Genomic DNA, 18,532 nt, shown 5'->3' with positions numbered 1-18,532 from the left:
AGACATTCCTACTGCCAAGGTCAGTGGGAGACCCTCACTTGAGGCAGTCCATGATATCTCATGGACTTCTGCTCATCAATATTAACCTGCCACTGTTTCATTTTTTATGACCCTGCAAGCAAAATACACTAATGATAGATTATAATCCTTGTAAATCTCTAGAGAAATATAGTAGCTTATCATTAAAATTCATACAATACTTGAAAACTTCAAGACGTAACTGTAATGGCAAATGGTGGCACTTCAGTAGGTCAGTGTGGATGTCTGTCAACATATGAGGTTTTGTGTGTGTGTGTGTGTGTGTGTGTGTGTGTGGTGTGGTGTGGTGTGTGTCTGTGTGTACCCACACATGCATATGCATGTGCTTATGCTTCCTGTTTGGGAAACAGGAAGAGTGTGAGGAGGCAACGGCGATTACCTGTACATCATATACATAGATTTATACTTATGGAGGCTGTTCTAAAAAGCATTATACAGAAAGACACTATACTGCAATGTGCCTCTGCACTGATATGGCTGTAAGACTCATTAGCTGTGTGACCCTGAAAAAGTTACTTATTCACTCTGTGCTCAGTTTCCTTATCCATTTAGAGAATACTAACTATATTTACCTAATAAGGTTGTTAAAGAGATTAATGAGGTTACATATGTGTCATTCTTGGAATAGTACCTGGTACACAGTAAGCACTATATAAAAGTTAGCTATTATTATTTTTATTATTACTACTATTCTAAAAATAAACATTTTACTAATAGTTAAGGTTTAATTTTTATAACTAATTCATCTGAAGACTAATTTCAAAACTACAAAGAAGTTGTAAAAATCATAAGTTTATCATGACAAATTAGTAAACTACTTAGTATAGAGTGGTCTCAGGAGAAATACACCATGAGATTCTATATGAATAAGGGGCTGTCAGGATAACTCACTGGGGACAAAAACAGCTTTTTCAGAAAATGGCACTGAGACAACTGGATATCCATGTGCAAAATAATTAAGTTGAACCCCTGCCTCACACCATCAGTAAGACTTAAATTAAGAGCTAACACTATTAAACTCTTTGAAGAATACACAGACAAATCCTCATCATCTTGGAACAGTAACGGTTTCTTAAATATGACACCAAGAGTACAAGCAACAGAAAAAAATTCAGACAAATTACACTTCATCAAAATGAAGAACTTTTGGGGTGCCTAAATGGCTCTGTTATTAAGCATCCAACTCTATATTTCGGCTCAGGTCATGCTCTCACAGTGGTGAGATGAGCCTGCGTCAGGGTCTGCACTGAGTATGGAGCCTAAGATTCTCTCTCTTCCTCACCCTCTGACCTTCCCCCACTTACATTCCCTCTCTCAAAATAGAAAAATGAAAAACTTTTATATTTCAAAGAACACGACCCAAAAATTTAAAAGACAACCCACAGATTTAGAGAAAATATTTACAAATTATATATCTGACAAAGAACTTGTATCTGTGATATATATTTTAAAAACCTCTTACAACTTGATGGGGCACCTAGGTGGCTCAGTCAGTTCAAGTGTCTGACTTCAGCTCAGGTCATGATCTCACACAGTTCATGAGTTTGAGCCCTGCATCAGGCTCTGTGCTCGGAGCTTGGAGCCTGGAGCCTGCTTCAGATTCTATGTATCCCCCTCTCTCTGCCCTTCCACCACATGCATTCTATCTTTCTCTCTCAAAAATAAACATTAAAACATTAAAAAAAAAAAACAAAAAACAAACTCTTACAACTTGACAACAAAAAGACAACCCAACTGGGGCACCTGGGTGGCTCAGTCAGTTAAGCATCTGATTTCAGTTCAGGTCATGGTCTCATGGCTCGTACTTACAGCTCAGAGCCCAGAGCCTGCTTCGGATTCTGTGTCTCCTACTCTCTCTGCCCCTCCCCCCGCTCATGCTTGCTCACTCATGCTCTCTCTCTCTCTCCTTCAAAATAAATAAACATTAAAAAAAAAGCGTTTTTTTTTTTAAAGACAACCCAATTAATGGGCAAAGGACATAAACAGACATTTTTCCAAAAAAGAGATACAAATGGTCAATAAAGACAGGAAAAAATGCTCAATCTCATGAGCCTTCGGGAAAATGCAAATAAAAAACACTTCACACACACTAGGATGGCTATAATCAGACAGCATTTGTGAGGATGTGGACAAACAGGAACCTCCATACATTGCTGATGAGGATCTGAAATGAATATAGCTACTTTAAAAAAGTCTGACAGTTCCTCAAAAGGTTAAACACAGTTACCATATGACAGCAATCCCACTCCTGCATATATCTAAGAGAAATAAAAACATATGCCCATACAAAAACATGGACAAGAATGTTTTTAGCAGCATTATTCATAATAGCCAAAGGCAGAAACAATCCAAATGTTCATCTAATGGTGAAATGATGAACAAAATGTGGTATATCCACAGAATGGAATATTACCTAGCCAAAAAAAAAAAAAAAGTAATACTGATACATGCTACAACATGGGTGAACCTTGAAAACATACTAAGGGAAAGAAGTCAGTCAGAAAGACCACATATTGTATGATTCCATTTCTATGAGATTCCCATAATAGGCAAATTCATAGAGACAGAAAGTAGATTAGTGGTTGCCTAAAGCTGAGGGATTTGGGAAGAAATGAGAAGTGATTGCTGAAGGGTATGGGGCTTCCTTCTGGAGTGATGAAAATGTTCTAAAAACTAAACTGCAGTGATGACTGCACAACTCTGAGTATATGAAAAAACCACTGAATTGTGTAGGTTAAATGGGTGGATTGAATGGTCTATGAACTGTATTTCAATTAAGCTGTTACCAAAGAAAAAGAACAAGGGGACAAGAATACTTAGAAGATATGTTAAAGCTTTAATTCTGTAAAAATAAGCTTACTACTGATTTCTTATTACTAAACACACATAGATTATCTAAATTTTGTAAGTCAATCAACTGGCCATCAAAAATTCATTAATGTATTGAAACATTTCACCATTACTATTTTGCAAGGTTTCTTATACACTTTGAGAAATTATGTAAGGCTAACATAAGAAAACATATATTTTAAAAGTTTTAAAAAGGCAAAACACTTGTAAAACAACGTAAGGTTTTCATGTCACTCTCCTTCCAGAAAAGAACTTCTCTGAATACTCTTTAAGTTTGCTGTTATAGTAACATTTACTTCTGTCATGCAGAATTTAAAAAACACAGGAAGTCCCACTAGGCATTTTTTGTATATGCCATCATGCAGAAACTTTTCGATATGAGTCTTCTAAACACTTAGAAGAATAAGTTTTCTTTTAAAATAATTATAAAAATATCCATAGCTTTTCTAAGTTGCAAAGACATGCCAAAATTGAACTCCCTGTGTGTGTGTGTGGGGGGGGGGGGGGGAATCCATTCTAACTAGAAAGAAACCATTTGAATCTATAGGAAGGGTCACAGGAAAAAAATGGAGATTAATAAAATCTGAACTATTAAAATAAAAAATAGCCAAAAATAGCCTAGTTTATTAATTTTCTTCATTCAGTGGCTCTTTACAATCTGCTCTGCTTTCTGCTCATTTTCAACAGAAGGAAGTTTGAAAAGAAAAATAAAAGTTAATGTAAATACATGCTATTATTTGCCTTTTGACTGTGTAAGTGCTTTTTCCACTACTGGATCACACCACGTTTATGATCTCTGTATACATCTGCATGTGCTACCATAGGGTGATAATTTGAAATAAAAATTACAAATCCTTCAAAAAAACTAAAAACATGTTGCACACTAAGAACATACCTGATTTTGCTTTTTTTATTTTTCATTTTAAACTGAAATTAATCTGTATTTTTATTTTACTTAATCATTAAAAACACTTATGGTGATTATTATGTACTGGATATAAGTATATACATCACTTAATATTTAACTCATTTATTCCTCTATACAACATGAGGCAAGGACTATTGTTATCCTCAGTTTACAGGTGAGGAAACGGAGACAGACAGCAGTTAAGTTCCCGGCCCAAGACCACACAGGCAGGTTACTACCCTAGTGGCAAATACTCTGGCTCAAGAATTTATACTCTTAACTACACTGTGTTGCATGTGACATTATTGACTTCACAGCATCACAGGATATTAAATTTGAGAGTCACGAAGACTATCTATTCCAGTCTGCTCACTCACAGATCAGGACTCTTGGGAAGTTTCAGTGACTGGGGGCAATTTGGGCCAATTATCACAAGTACCTGAGTTAGTTAGATGTGGGTGGAACCCAGTTCTCACATCTACAATTTCATTAGTAACCACATTACTTCTGTACAGGTTCCACTTCCATAAAATGCAGATAGTATCCCTTACCTCATTATCTTTATGAAATTTAGATTATGATTATATGTTGTTTACGATGAAACGCAAAATATGAAGAGTCTTGCAAATAGCAGACACATTTTTTTAAAGTTTATTTATTTTGAGAGAGAGAGAGAGAGAGCGCGCGTGCACGAGAGAGCATGAGCAAGGGAAGGACAGAGAGACAGGGAGAGAGAGAATCCCAAGCAGGCTCTGCACTGTCAGCGTGGAACCCAACACAGGACTCGATCCCATGAACCGGGAGATCATGACCTGAGCTGATCACGACCAAGAGTCGGACGCTTAACCAACTGAGTCACTCAGTTACCCCAAGCAGACACATTTTTTAAATATTCTTTTTTCCTTCCTCTTGTGCTCCTTCCTTATATGCATACTACTGCTAGGTACTGTACTTTAAAAGTAGTTCTCATGGGCTGTTTACATATAAAGAAAAGCAAAGGTCAGAGAGCTTCTGGGATCTGACACTAAAGTCCATGTTATTGACTACTATATTAAATAGTGCTTTCAACATTTTTAACTTATTTTTAATATAAAATATTTTAATAATGTATTTATATAGGAGTCAATAATCTTTTCTCTAAGTGTCAGATCTTAGGCTTTGCTGGCCATACAGTTTCTGTCACAACTACTAAACTCTGCCGCTGTAGCATGAAAGCTGGCACAGACAAGGCTCAAATGAATGGGTGTGGCTTTGTTCTACCAACACTTTATTTGCAAAAATAGGCAGCTGGTCAAATTTGGCCATGGGCCACAGTTTTCCAACCCCTGTATTCATGGATCCAACTTAAGATTACATAAAAAGTCTTACTGTTTATGTAGAAACACTGGAGTTCAAATGTTACTATCATGAAGGCACTTACATGTTCTTTTTATTTTGCATAATGTATAAACTATTTTCATTTCCAAATAATAAAGTATATGGGCTGGTACATATTCAATTGCCTTAATTAACTGATCCAAGTTTGTATCAATGAACCAGAAAAATGTTAAAATACCTTAATATATGGTAGAGAATTATGCTGTGCACATACTGGCAAAGTAGAATTATCAGTTGAAAAATTTAACTAAATATGACCCTTCTGCTGGTCACGGTTACTTATCCTTCATAAAATAAATTTATTCCCCCTCAGTATCACTGACTTGTTCAAAACAGAGCTCATAATGACTAATAATGCAGCATCCTTCATTTCCAAGATTTACAACACAACACAATATATTCTAGAAATTTCAGGGTATTAAAAAGCCTGCATACAAAGAGATTGAATTTGCAAAGAAATGACAGAACTTCTAATTTTATTCGTCTTTAAAACAAAACAACCACAAACAAGTGAACAAACAAAAAATACCTGAGGTGCTGCCAGCTTCCTCAAAATCAATATTTCCAAGGTGCAGGACACCAGCTACTACCCGGAACAGATCAAGCTTTTCTTCGTCATCCAAACCAATCTTTTTCATAGCTGTGCACATTCTAATAAAATCTCCATGGTCATCTAACAGAGGATCTTTCAAGGAACCTGCCTTAAGATACTACAAAACAAGAAGATAACTGCTCTTTTCCCATTATTTAAGTATATTAAAACCACTACACAAAGTCTATTAATGCACTATATATAACATGCAAAAATAAAATATGTCAATGGGAAAACTTTACTATTCTAACAATTCAAAAACTAAATGACTGAGAAAAACGTACATAGGATCTTTCTGTATTATTTCTTTCAACTGCCCATGAATCTAAAATTATCCAAATAAAAATCAGTAAAAGATGGAATGAGATGTTTTCCAACTAAATTACAATTTTAGCTCTAATGTATTATAATGTTAGGATATGTTAAATAAAAATATAAATTGACTGAAAAATAAGAATATATCAGTGGTTGAAAGGAATCAACCTTAATCCAGAGGTCAAAAAGAACTAAGGTAAAAAATGATAATAAAAATTCAAATCTAACACTTAGCATTATACTCCTTTAGGTTAAGTGCCATCAACTGCACCAATATTCAGCAGTGGTAAATAGTGGACAGACTAATAACAATTTTCATGGCCTAAGAGTCACTTTTTAAATCTTTCTGTACAAGCATATATGAGGTAAAGTGTATTAATAAGCATTGTGTTTACTGTAAAAATTTATGCAATGACTCACATTTCAGAAAAAATAAAGAAAAAAATGTGTTTTCTTTGCTAAAAGAATTTACATCTAAAGTATTCATTTGTTAGAACTTATTAAAAAGCTCAGAAAAAGGAATAAGAAAGTTAAGCCTGCAGAAACTAGGAGTAGAAAAATAAAAGTTACTGGACACAGAGAAACTGGACTAGGAATTTTCCAGAACTTGACAATGAATAGGTAAAATTAAACATTAAGTAACACAGCATCAGAATTAATTGCCCATTAAAGACACTTCTAGGAGACTTTTTTCCTCCCAGTTGCCAATTGCTTCCCAGCTAAAGTTGGGATTATCTTTCCACAAAATTCTTTAAAATGCTTAATTATGCTTGGGTGAAATTTCTGGAAAATGTCTAGATAAAGAAATTTAATTTCATTCTCAAAAGCAGCAAAGGAAATGATCACATGCAGCCAAAGTTAACAAAAAACACAGACCATGCAGAATTTTTAGTCTTGCAACTGAATCGTTACTTCATTTAAAAACTGTTTCTAATCAAATGTTAATGAATATATTGCTATAATGGCAGACTAAAAATACTGCACTCTCCTAAAAATTGCACACAGCTTAGACACTCAAATGGAACTAGGCGAAGGATTCTAATTAGTCAAAATGATCACCTCATCCTCCTGATAAAGAAGACATAAAAAGTAATTTAAACATATTAATCCATTATTCACTTATATATTTTTATATATACACTCAATAATATAGTAAAATACCTAACAAAGTATGCTGCCTCTAGAATCACAAAGAGTACTTTTTTTTTTTTCTAAGCAGAATGCCAAGAGTATTTGGTATTCTTTGGAGAGCAAAATCCAGTTTTCTTCCCTCTCTACTTAGTTTTTTCCATGTCAAAGATCACATTTAGACACACATCTTCTTCCCTGAGGACAGCTGCATTATCCCATAGGTAAATGTTTCCATTATCTTAGTGGAAAGAATACAATTTCTATATTTCAATGATGCCTTATAAAAATATAGATTATCATGACAAAAGAAGATACCATAATAAATATTAAAGTAACTTCTTAAAGTTCCAACCATAAATGTCACACAAAGTTTACAATTTTTAATTTGGACATTTATGTCTGAAATGACAAATAAAATGTCAACTTAAAAACTAACCATACTCATCTGCTTAGAATTTAAAATAATGGGAATTTTTATTTGCTTTCTGTTCTTTTCTATGAATATTTTAGAAACATAATTCATCTCACTCATTTTGAAAAGAGCCAAAAACATCTGATTCACACATTAAAAGCTGCATATAATAAAAACTAGTACAACTAAATATTCATATAAATCTTTAAATAAAATTAATAAAGGCAAAATGAACTAGTCCCTATAATTAATCCTGACTATTTCATAATTTAAGCTCCTTGATTAGCTACAACTTAATACTACTTACTACTTGAATGTTACATAGTAAAATTTGTAAGAGTTGTAGATTTTTAGATTAAGGATTTAATATTTTTAAAATAATTAATAGTATAATTACTTCTAATTACTCTCAAAAATATAATAATTTAGTAACATCAATATATATTATAGAAATACAATGCTTGTTTTTTTTTTTTTTTCCAACGTTTATTTATTTTTGGGACAGAGAGAGACAGAGCATGAACGGGGGAGGGGCAGAGAGAGAGGGAAACACAGAATCGGAAGCAGGCTCCAGGCTCTGAGCCATCAGCCCAGAGCCTGACGCGGGGCTCGAACTCGCGGAGCGCGAGATCGTGACCTGGCTGAAGTCGGACGCTTAACCGACTGCGCCACCCAGGCGCCCCAGAAATACAATGTTTTAAAGAGAAATACAATAATATATAAGCATTAGTTCACAAGAATGCTTACCCTATTTAATGTCTACTTCAAAGTTTACTTCAGGCTTAAAGTAGAAAATAACTTATGAAGAACATATTTTATACTTAATCCAAAGTGGGTAATGTGAGAGTAAGTTTTGAAAATGTTAGCAAAGGATAATTCTTAGGCAATATAATACTCTCACATGGGGGAAAAAGAACCAGAGAAGAGCAGTGCATTGAGGCCTAACCAAGAAGAACCAAAACGTGTCGCTTCTGTAGATACCAAGAGAGGGACAGAGTTATACACCGTGAGAGAGACTTGAATGAGCATTTAGTTTTTAAAGTATAAACCTAAAAGTAAGAAATATGATTTAGGCTCCAAAATAAAAAATGTATCTTTCAGTATGATTTTTTTGCATTAAAGATTTTAATTTAAAAAAATAGCCTACTATACCTCAGGACTTTTTCGGTTCTGTAAAATCTGTTTGTCAGTTTCTTTGTTAGCAAAGTATCTAGTGCAGCCTCGGTTTAAATACTAGGAAAAAGAAATTTAAAATAAAACAAATATGACCCACATGAAAATAATACAGAAGAAAACACAACTTATCAAACAGGGGTAACCAAAAAGAATTTTTAAATATAACCTGAATATCATTTAATCTTTCAATTACAATCGATACCGCTATATATTATAAATAAACCTTTTACCCCTAATCAAACCAGGAATGTTGAAAATCCTAATTCCTGAAAGTAGATTAAATTAAATAGTTAATATAAAAATCAATACCATTAAATCTTTCCTATTTTTAAAGGGCAGTAATTTTAGAGGCAGGAAACCTTCTGACCTAATAAAGAATTTCAGCAGCTGCCTTGCCAGGATGCCTGCCATTGTGCCAGGAAAGGCTATACAATCTGAGACACGCAAAAAAAAATATGCTCCTAGTTCTCCAAATACAAAGAAATACTAAAATAAGACAAGAATGGTACCATTACCTTATCATTAACACAATGTCAACAAAGCCACACCATCATTATTAAATTTCATATGATTCATAATAACTTACACTCCTTTTCTAAAAATCATTGTAGAGAAATACCTCTTCTACTTTTATGAAGATACTGTGGGCAACTAACTTCACATTCCAATTAATCTGATGAGCTCTAGAGAAGGTGGGACATTGTAGAAGCATATAAATAGAGGCAGTTATACAGCATTTTAAAACAGTAGTTTTAAATTTTCCAAATACAGATTAAAATAAACTGAAGTAATAAAGAAAAGCTGAATTGCAAACACACACACACACACAGAGAACAATAATTAAATATAATATGTGTCACAATTCTCAAGCGGAAGACTCCTGCCCAAAGAGTACTATCAGAATCACCCGGAGAACTTTATTCAAATTGCATTCCTTATCCATTTCCATGATTCCCACATATTCCACACAGGGACACAGTTTCCTAGCTGCAAATCTGTAAATTACGCTAACCATCCCCAGTCACCACTTCTTTTTTTTTTTTTTTTTCAACGTTTATTTATTTTTTGGGACAGAGAGAGACAGAGCATGAACGGGGGAGGGGCAGAGAGAGAGGGAGACACAGAATCGGAAACAGGATCCAGGCTCTGAGCCATCAGCCCAGAGCCTGACGCGGGGCTCGAACTCACGGACCGCGAGATCGTGACCTGGCTGAAGTCGGACGCTTAACCGACTGTGCCACCCAGGCGCCCCAACCCAGTCACCACTTCTTGAAACTGTATTGGCTTGTGATTCTTGGCACTCCTGATTTTCCTTGTACTTCTCTCACAACCCAACTTGTGCTTTCTTTCCTGGGCAACTCTTCACCGTTCATATTCTTCAACTCCAGAGTCTGGATCTGGCACCTGCTTCTCTACATTACAAAATCTCCCTGAACAATCTCATCTACTCATGGTCATACTTTTAACTACTACCAGAGTTCTGACATCTCCCAAACCTATCACTACAGCACCAACAATGACCTTCAGATTAGAAGACCAATTGTCTTCTAATCTTCTCTCCTTAGATGATCCATAGGTTCCAAAACTAAACTCATCCTATATGCCACAAATCTTCCATCTGGCCCTTGTTTGGTATTTACATCCACCCAGTTACTCTAGTCAAATCTGAAAAATTATTCCAGAATCCTCCTTCTCCCTACCATATTCAGTCTCCAAGTCCTATCAATTTTACCTCCTAATATTTTGCACATCCCCTCCTCTGTAACCTTCCCATTGCTAAACCAAATTCAGGCACTAAGTAACTTATTTCGACTATAGCCATGGGTTACCAACTAATTCATCCATAGTTGCAATTTCTATCCATCCCCTCCCATACCCCCTTTAAAACCACCCTCCATATTAAAGCCAGAAGTATAGACCTGATATCCAACTTTCTACTTAAATCTCTTCAGTAGCTCCTTATTAATATAGAAGTTAAGACCAAACTCTTTAGCCTCACTTTCCACCACTTCCTGCCATACTCTTTAAGCTTTTTCTGGTCTTTCTTTCTTCATCTTTTTCCACCTACTAGGAATACTCTTTGCATCTTTCTTCCTCTAGCTAATACTTGAAAATTCTTCAAGATTCTAATCAAGCATCAGTTATTAATGTAAGCTTTTCCAAAATCCCCAACATCCTATGCACACCTCTTTCTTATCATTCAACCTATCAGTCAGACTGTGTGTGTTTGCGTGTGTGTGTGTTTCTGACCAGATTCTAAATTGCTCACGAGCAGGAACTGTTCATCTTTTTCACCCAGGCACAATGCCTGGTACCCAGGGGGCAAGCAATAAATATCTGCTGTTGAATTAAGAGAGACAATCATACATCCTTTATTAATTCAGTGGTCAATTTTTTTTTTAATGTGTCAAAGATAACTTTAAAGCTAGCATTACAGAACTATTATAAATTTATTGAGTTTAAATTGATAACTGGTTTCATATCTATCCTTTCACCTATCCATTTCATATCTCTTCAGATAGTGTTATATTATAAATTCAGCAGTAAATCTCAGTAGAGATCTACATGTTATCACATTACACTGGATTCAATGTAAGTTACATACAACAAGAAATTAAAATTCACTAAAATAAGTTTTAGAATTGAAGGCAAGTCCATTTGCAAAAATTGTATGTGATTTCTTTTCATCCACCTACCCGAAAATTATCTGGGGAGTTCAAATGAAGTTTTTCCCTAATATCTTCAGAAGCACCAGCGCACAACCTATAAAAGATATGATAATTCCTTTCCTCTTTGCCTTGAACACAGATCCTAGATTTCTCTAGAAGGTAATGTGAAACAAATCCTCCAACAACTGAACTCTAAAAAACAAAACAGAGAGAAAATACATGTTTGCATTTAAAGTCTGAAAGTATAATCTACCAATGTTAAATTATGTTGCTACTAACCATTCGTCTATCAAAGAGGTTGTAATATTTATCAAATAAAGGGGGAAAAGCAGATAACTAAATAAAGAATATTTATAAAGATTATAATGAATATATATATTCTCCCCACTATCTAAAGTAATAGAGAAAAACTTAAATGGATTTACCATGAGTTCAAGTACAGCACCAATGCTATCAAGACCTTTACAAAAACACTTCTCAAACATATCATCTCAAAACACAGTTACTCACCTTTTCATTGAAATGTATTTCTACAAATTTTCCAAATCTACTGCTATTATTGTTGCGAACAGTCTTTGCATTTCCAAAGGCTTCTAAGAGTGGGTTAGCTATTGAAAAAGACATAAAAATATTCCATCAAAAAAGAGCATAAAGGAAAGTTACAAAACAATAAATATGCACGGTATGTTTCCTTATTAACAGAGATAGAAAAAATGTCTTCAAAAATATTAACATGAAGTAATTCACATGTAATGTCAAATTCCTCAAATATTTATTGACTACCACTATATTCAAGCCCTATTAAAGTACAGAAGATGGGAAAATTACTCAAATTATGTAAAAACAAAATGTAAATGGTATGGAAAATACTAAATTTTAAGAAGTCATTAGGTTACAAAATTTATAACTCAACTTTGAAAATTACTCCCTAAAAATTGTAAGATTTTCACAAGTGCATCATCTTTACTAAAGGAGTAGTGATCATAATATAGAAAAGAGCAAATCTCTGGTGAACAAAATACAAGCAAGAAGGTATTAGTTGACTTACCTTCCTAAACTGTTTTATATATGAGTAAAACCTCCAGATTTACCATTTTTTTTCATGTACATCTAACAAATTAGTTTACAGAATGACTAAAAAAGGTCCTCAGAACAATTGTTTCTAAAACCCCAGCCTATAAGAGACTCATTTTAAAGCTAAATACACCTGCAGATTGAGAGTGCTGGGGTGGAGAAACATTTATCATACAAACAAATGTCAAAAGAAAGTAGCAGTACTTCTATCACACAAACTAGACTTTTTTTTTACTCTTGTATTGTTTTATCCTGCTTTGGTGTCAGGATGGTACTGACCTCATGGAATGATTTTGAATGTGTTCCCTTTATGCCATTATTTGTAAGATTTTGATAAAGATTGTCATTATTTTTTTAAAATGTTTGGTAGAAGAATTTGCCAATGAAGCCATGTGCATGCGGTCAGCTTTTTCTGTGCTGGGAAATTTCTGATTCCTAATTCAACTTTCGTTCTTGTTATAGGTTGAAGATTTCCTGTTTCTTGAATTCAAGACTCATGATTCAATTGTGGCAACTTGTGTGCTTTAGGAATTATCTGGTTTTCTTCTAAGTTATCTGATTTGTTAGTATATAACTGTTTACAGTAATCTGTTATCACACTACATATTTCTATGGTTACCTGTTGTACTGTTTTCCATTTGTCATTTTGGTTTCCAACTCTTTTTTTTTTTTTTTAATGTTTATTTTTGAGAGAGAGAGACAGAACATGAATGGGGGAGGAGCAGAGAGAGGCAGACACAGAATCCAAAGCACGCTCCAGGCTCTAAGCTGTCAGCACACAGCCCAACACGGGGCTTGAAACCACAAAACTGCAAGATCATGACCTGAGCTGAAGCTGGACGCTCAAATGACTGAGCCACCCAGGCACCCCTGGTCATTCCTTTCACTGTTATGTTATTGTTTATTCTGGCCTCCACTTTATTTATTTCTGATTTTTCTTTGTGCTTTCCTCCCTCTACTAAATTCAGCTAAGTTTCTTCTTTTTCTAGGTCCTTGTGGTGTAATGTTAAATTGTTTACTTGAACTTTTTTTCTTAATACAAGCATTTATAGCATAAATTTCACTCTAACATCGGCTTTTGCTGTATCCCATAGGTCTTGGAATATTGTGTTGCTTTTTTTCTTTTGAAACCTATTTTGATTTGCCACATGATTTCCCACTTGGTCCACTGTTTGTGTGATAGTGTGTTATTTAATACTTACATATTAAATATTTAGTATTTACATTGTGTATTTTCCAGCTTTGTTTTATTGTTGATCTCTAGTTTTGTACCACTGTGGTTAGAGAATACACTTGGTATGCTATCAGACTTCTTAAATTTATAATATTTGTCATGTCTCTTTTTATGTGATTTAACCAGGGGATTCTTCTATGTGTACCTGAGGAAAATGTGTATTCTATTTTTCTTGAATGGAATGTTTTACACATATCTTTTAGAACCCGTATTCTCAAGTATGCTTCAAGTAAAAAATGTTCTTGTTGAAAAAAAAAAATAACAACTTTAAACAAGGGTACTTGTTTAAAATAAAGCATGTCAGAGGGGAGGTGAGTAGGGGGATGGGTTAAATAGGCAAAAGGGATTAAGAAGAGTACACTTATGATGAGCACTGAGAAATGATGTACAGAACTGCTGAATCACTATATTGTACACCTGAAACTAATGTAACACTTATGTTAACGATAATGGAATTACAATAAAAAGCTTAATAAGAAAAAAAAAACTTAAACTCACAATGAACAAATGTAAAATTTTAATTGTTTTTATCTTATAATCTACACACATATGACTAAGGAAGATTTATTGGACTCTATTCTTATACTCACCAGTCTCAACTATAAATATACTAGATTAGTGCCAATCTTACATGTTTCTCCATCTGCAGCCTCATAAACTGCTTTATGATGCTTATTACTATAATATTTTTATGAAACATTTTATTAAAGTCCATCTCTCTTACACAATCCACAGTAGAAAGCTTATTAACAAGTATCCAAACCCTTTTAAAGATCACTTTCCGATTGTTTCACTTTCCAAAAAAAAGTAACAAAGTACTAAAACTGAAAAATGTTTGCATATACATCTAACCTTTCAGATGAGCAAGAATACTGAGGCCTAACAAAATCAACTGACTTCTGGAAAGCCACATGACTGGCTAGTGGCAAAAGGGGAACTCAATTTCAGGTCTCCCCAACTCCTCTACAGAGATCTACTAGTTTTTGCTGAAGGGTTTAATATATTAAGTAAAATATCCAAAATTAGGATAAGAGCCTACCAGAAAATTACAGTAATATTATTGATACATTCATTCTAAAACCAACAACCAATTTTCAATTGAAGACGGCACCAAATGATTTCTATGTTCTTCTAGTTAACATCTACTATCCTCTAGTAAGGAGCTGGAAGAATACTTTCCAACTTTTCTCAACTACAGCATGTACATGTTGTACACTACATTCTCACAGAAGAAACCAGGTTTATATCCAATTTGCAAGCACATTTGTACCTCAAGTAAACAAATCAGAATACTAAGTATTTTATTGAATTAACTCATAATTTGTTCTTTTTATTTATTCAATTTTTAAGGGTGATTCCCTCATTAAAGTGAGGTACTTTACTATGAATTAAGCACTACTTATTAGATCTTCAAACCTGGGTATGTTACAAAAGCACAGTGAGAACTATAAGTAAAACTATAAAATTATGTCAAGAAACATGAAAAACATGATTGCTGCAAACTTTAAAAATGTTTATCAGAGTTGAATTTATGTTCATCCACACTCATATTTCACAATTGTGAAAAAAAGAACATAACACCTGCTAGCTATAATGTAGCAAAATGAATGAACACAGAAGCCCCTCAATAAATTTCTGTCCAACTGAAATTTTTCTTTAAAATACTAAGAGTATTAAAATATGCTCTCAGTACAGCACATAGTTACAATGCCTGAGTTTATTTTTTTTCTTAAGATGCCTGAGTTTATATCCCACTTCCACAACTGATGAGCTATATGCTCTTCAGCAAGTTACTTAAAATCTTTTTACCTCAGTTTTTAATCTGTAAAGTAGGGATAAAATAGTACTTACCTCATTCTGTAGGGATTCAAATTAGGAACAGATTTTCAGCAAATCAGACAATGTGTAATACATCTCCATATGTTAACTTCATCATCATCATTATGAAAATATTTACTGACTGCCTCATACCAGAAAATGAGGAAGGAGGAAGGAGAAGGAGTGTCCACATAGGCTCAAAACACCTCATAAAACTACAAGGAGACCACCATGAATAAAGTATAAGGACTCAAAGGAAACATGGCTCAATTAGAGCAAAGGAGACAGAGGCCAGACCACACAGAGCACTGTTAGTGATGTTACAGATTTGCAGCTATATCTTCAGAGCAATATTAAGCCATTAAAAGATTGAAAAGATCATCCCAATTTCCACACAGAGCATAGATTACAGGGAAGCAAAAACTTAAGTGGGAAGACCAGAGAGGAATCTATGATGCAGGAGGGTGGTACAGATTCAACACGGTGGTAGACTAGAACAGTTGTTTCCAAATGAGGTACAAGAAGACTTTGTAAGGGGTATGCAAGCACTGACCTTAAGGAAATCAATTTACAGACTCCTGCCTTCCAACTGTACCTATTCATTAAAATGATTTCCCCAAAAAAGCATTTTAATTCCAAATAACCCTCTTCCTCTCTCCTTCTTTACAAAACACAGGGTCAACTAAACAAACAGGAGACCAGAAAGTATCCTATATTTTTCATTCATCCAAAACATATTTATGGATCATATCCCACATATTAAACACTATTTCAGGCAACTGTAATATATAAAAATCTCTGCCCTCTTAGCACTTACCTGGGGTGAGAGGGAAGACAACAGATATTAAATAAAGGAGAATATACATGAGCAAAGATTTGTAGGAAATGGAAGGGACTTTTGGATTTCTGGGAGAACATTCCAGACCACCTAGAGGATTCTCATAAGTTAATTTCAGTACATATCTAACAATAAAAAATAAGAATTTAAAAAATTAACAATACCTTCAACAATTCTATCATCAATATCTTGACCTGTTCCATAGGATTCAGTCAGGTATCTGTTTAAAATACAGGTAAAAAAATTTACATGACTAATATTGTACATATTATATTTGTAATTTTAATATCATTTAACACATGTAAAATTTAAACTTGGATCACCACTACAACTATTTATTTAAAATTTACAAATTTATATTTAAATGCAACTATTCTGTTATAGCTTTTTAAACATTTTTTTTTTAATGTTTTATTTATTCTTAAGAGAGAGCAAGAGAGAGACAGAGCATGAGCAGGAGACGGGAAGAGCGAGAGAGGGACACAGAATCGGAAGCAGGCTCCAGGCTCTGAGCTGTCAGCACAGAGCCCAATGCAGGGCGAACTCACAAGCTGTGAGATCATGACCTGAGCCGAAGTCGGACGCTTTACTCACTGAGCCACCCAGGTACACCAAGACCCCACCATTTTAAACTGTGTCATAAAGTATGGAAGGGGTACCTGGCTGACTCAGTCAGTGGAGTACAACTCTTGATCTGGAGGTTGTGGGTTCAAGCTCCACACTGGGTGTAGAGATTATTTAAAAATAAAATATTTTTAAAAATAAAATAAATAAAGTATGCAAATGTATTCAAAGTCAACCTGTTCAATGAAAGACATATTTGTATCTCTTTGTTCATAACACATTCACAGTAGCACTATTCCTAACAGCCAAGATGTGGAAATAACCAAAGCACCCACTGATGAATGAATGAGTAAACAAAATGTGGTATATTCATACCCCACAGGTGTATTCACCTTGGAAAGGAAATTGTGACACATGATACAACATGGATAAAATTTGAGGACATTATGTTAAGTGGAATAAGCCAGTCACAGAAAGACAAATACTGTATGATTCACTCATATGAGGTATCTAGAGTAGTCAAAATCACAGAAGCAGAAAGCAGAAAGGTAATTGCCAGGGGCTGGGATAGGGGAAAATGGAGTTGTTCAATGAGCACACAGTTTCAGTTTTGTGAAATAAAAAGTTCTGGATATTAGGTGAACAATGTGAATATATGTAATACTACTGAACTGCACACTTAGAAATGCTTGAACTGGTAAATGTTATGCGATAGATAGATAGATAGATAGATAGATAGATAGATAGATTTGGATATATTTTTTTTTACCACAAATAAAAAAAAACAAAAAAACAAAAAAACAACCTGTTCAAAATATTCCAGGTTAGCTAAATACTCCTCACCTTAAAACAAATTTTGTATTTTCTGTTTTGCCAGCTCCTGATTCTCCAGATACGATGATAGACTGACTCATCTTGAGCACTTTCATGTCTCTAAAAGCCTTATCAGCTAGGGTTAAAATAACACATTAATAATGAGCAGTGTGTTAAATACAAATTTACTAAATGACTGAAAGTTATTTTATTATCAAAGAGCACTTGCTCTTAAAGAAATTATAAATGTATGTTTACAGTTAGTAACATTTAAAAAAATTTAATGTTTATTTACTTTTTGAGAGAGAGAGAGAGACTGAGCAAGGTAGGGGCAGAGAGAGAGGGAGACACAGAATCTGAAGCAGGCTCCAGGCTCAGAGCTGTCAGCACAGAGCCTGACGAGGGGCTCAAACTCAGACCGTGAGATCATGACCCAAGCCGATGTCAGAGGCTTCACCAACTGAGCCAGCCAGGCACTTCTACAGCTAGTAACATTTTAAAATAAAATCACTCAAGTGTTCAAAACATCTCTAAATAGTTTCTACACTAAATGTCCTACCTTACTACCCTAACAGCTAAGTAATATGAAATCCAAATAAACAACTCTTAATTTTTTGCACTAAAATGTTTTTCATATTATGAGCTGTGTCTCAGTTCTTCCCAATTCCAAAGCAGGGCTAAAAAAAAAAAAAAAAATGCTCACAATGCATAACTAATGAGGGC

At 34.3% G+C, this 18,532-nt stretch overlaps 1 protein-coding gene across 13 annotated transcripts in view; it reads right to left on the bottom strand.

Moving 5' to 3' along the window:
- The window catches only part of MYO6 (myosin VI), a 152,054-nt gene that overhangs the window by 59,098 nt on the left and 74,424 nt on the right, over positions 1-18,532 (bottom strand). For all 13 annotated transcript variants that reach the window (XM_030315862.2, XM_030315864.2, XM_030315866.2 and 10 more), the window contains exons 6-11: positions 17,840-17,945; positions 16,597-16,652; positions 11,979-12,076; positions 11,496-11,660; positions 8,776-8,856; positions 5,703-5,883 (exon numbers count right to left, since the gene is read on the bottom strand). In XM_030315862.2, the coding sequence (XP_030171722.1) occupies positions 5,703-5,883; positions 8,776-8,856; positions 11,496-11,660; positions 11,979-12,076; positions 16,597-16,652; positions 17,840-17,945 (687 nt within the window). The remainder of the gene's footprint in view (positions 1-5,702; positions 5,884-8,775; positions 8,857-11,495; positions 11,661-11,978; positions 12,077-16,596; positions 16,653-17,839; positions 17,946-18,532) is intronic.

This window comes from Lynx canadensis, chromosome B2 (genome assembly GCF_007474595.2).
Source record: "Lynx canadensis isolate LIC74 chromosome B2, mLynCan4.pri.v2, whole genome shotgun sequence".
In the NCBI taxonomy this organism is placed as follows: Eukaryota; Metazoa; Chordata; class Mammalia; order Carnivora; family Felidae; genus Lynx; species Lynx canadensis.
Note: the sequence above shows the minus strand (reverse complement) of the source record. Positions and strands in the feature narration are given on the sequence as shown.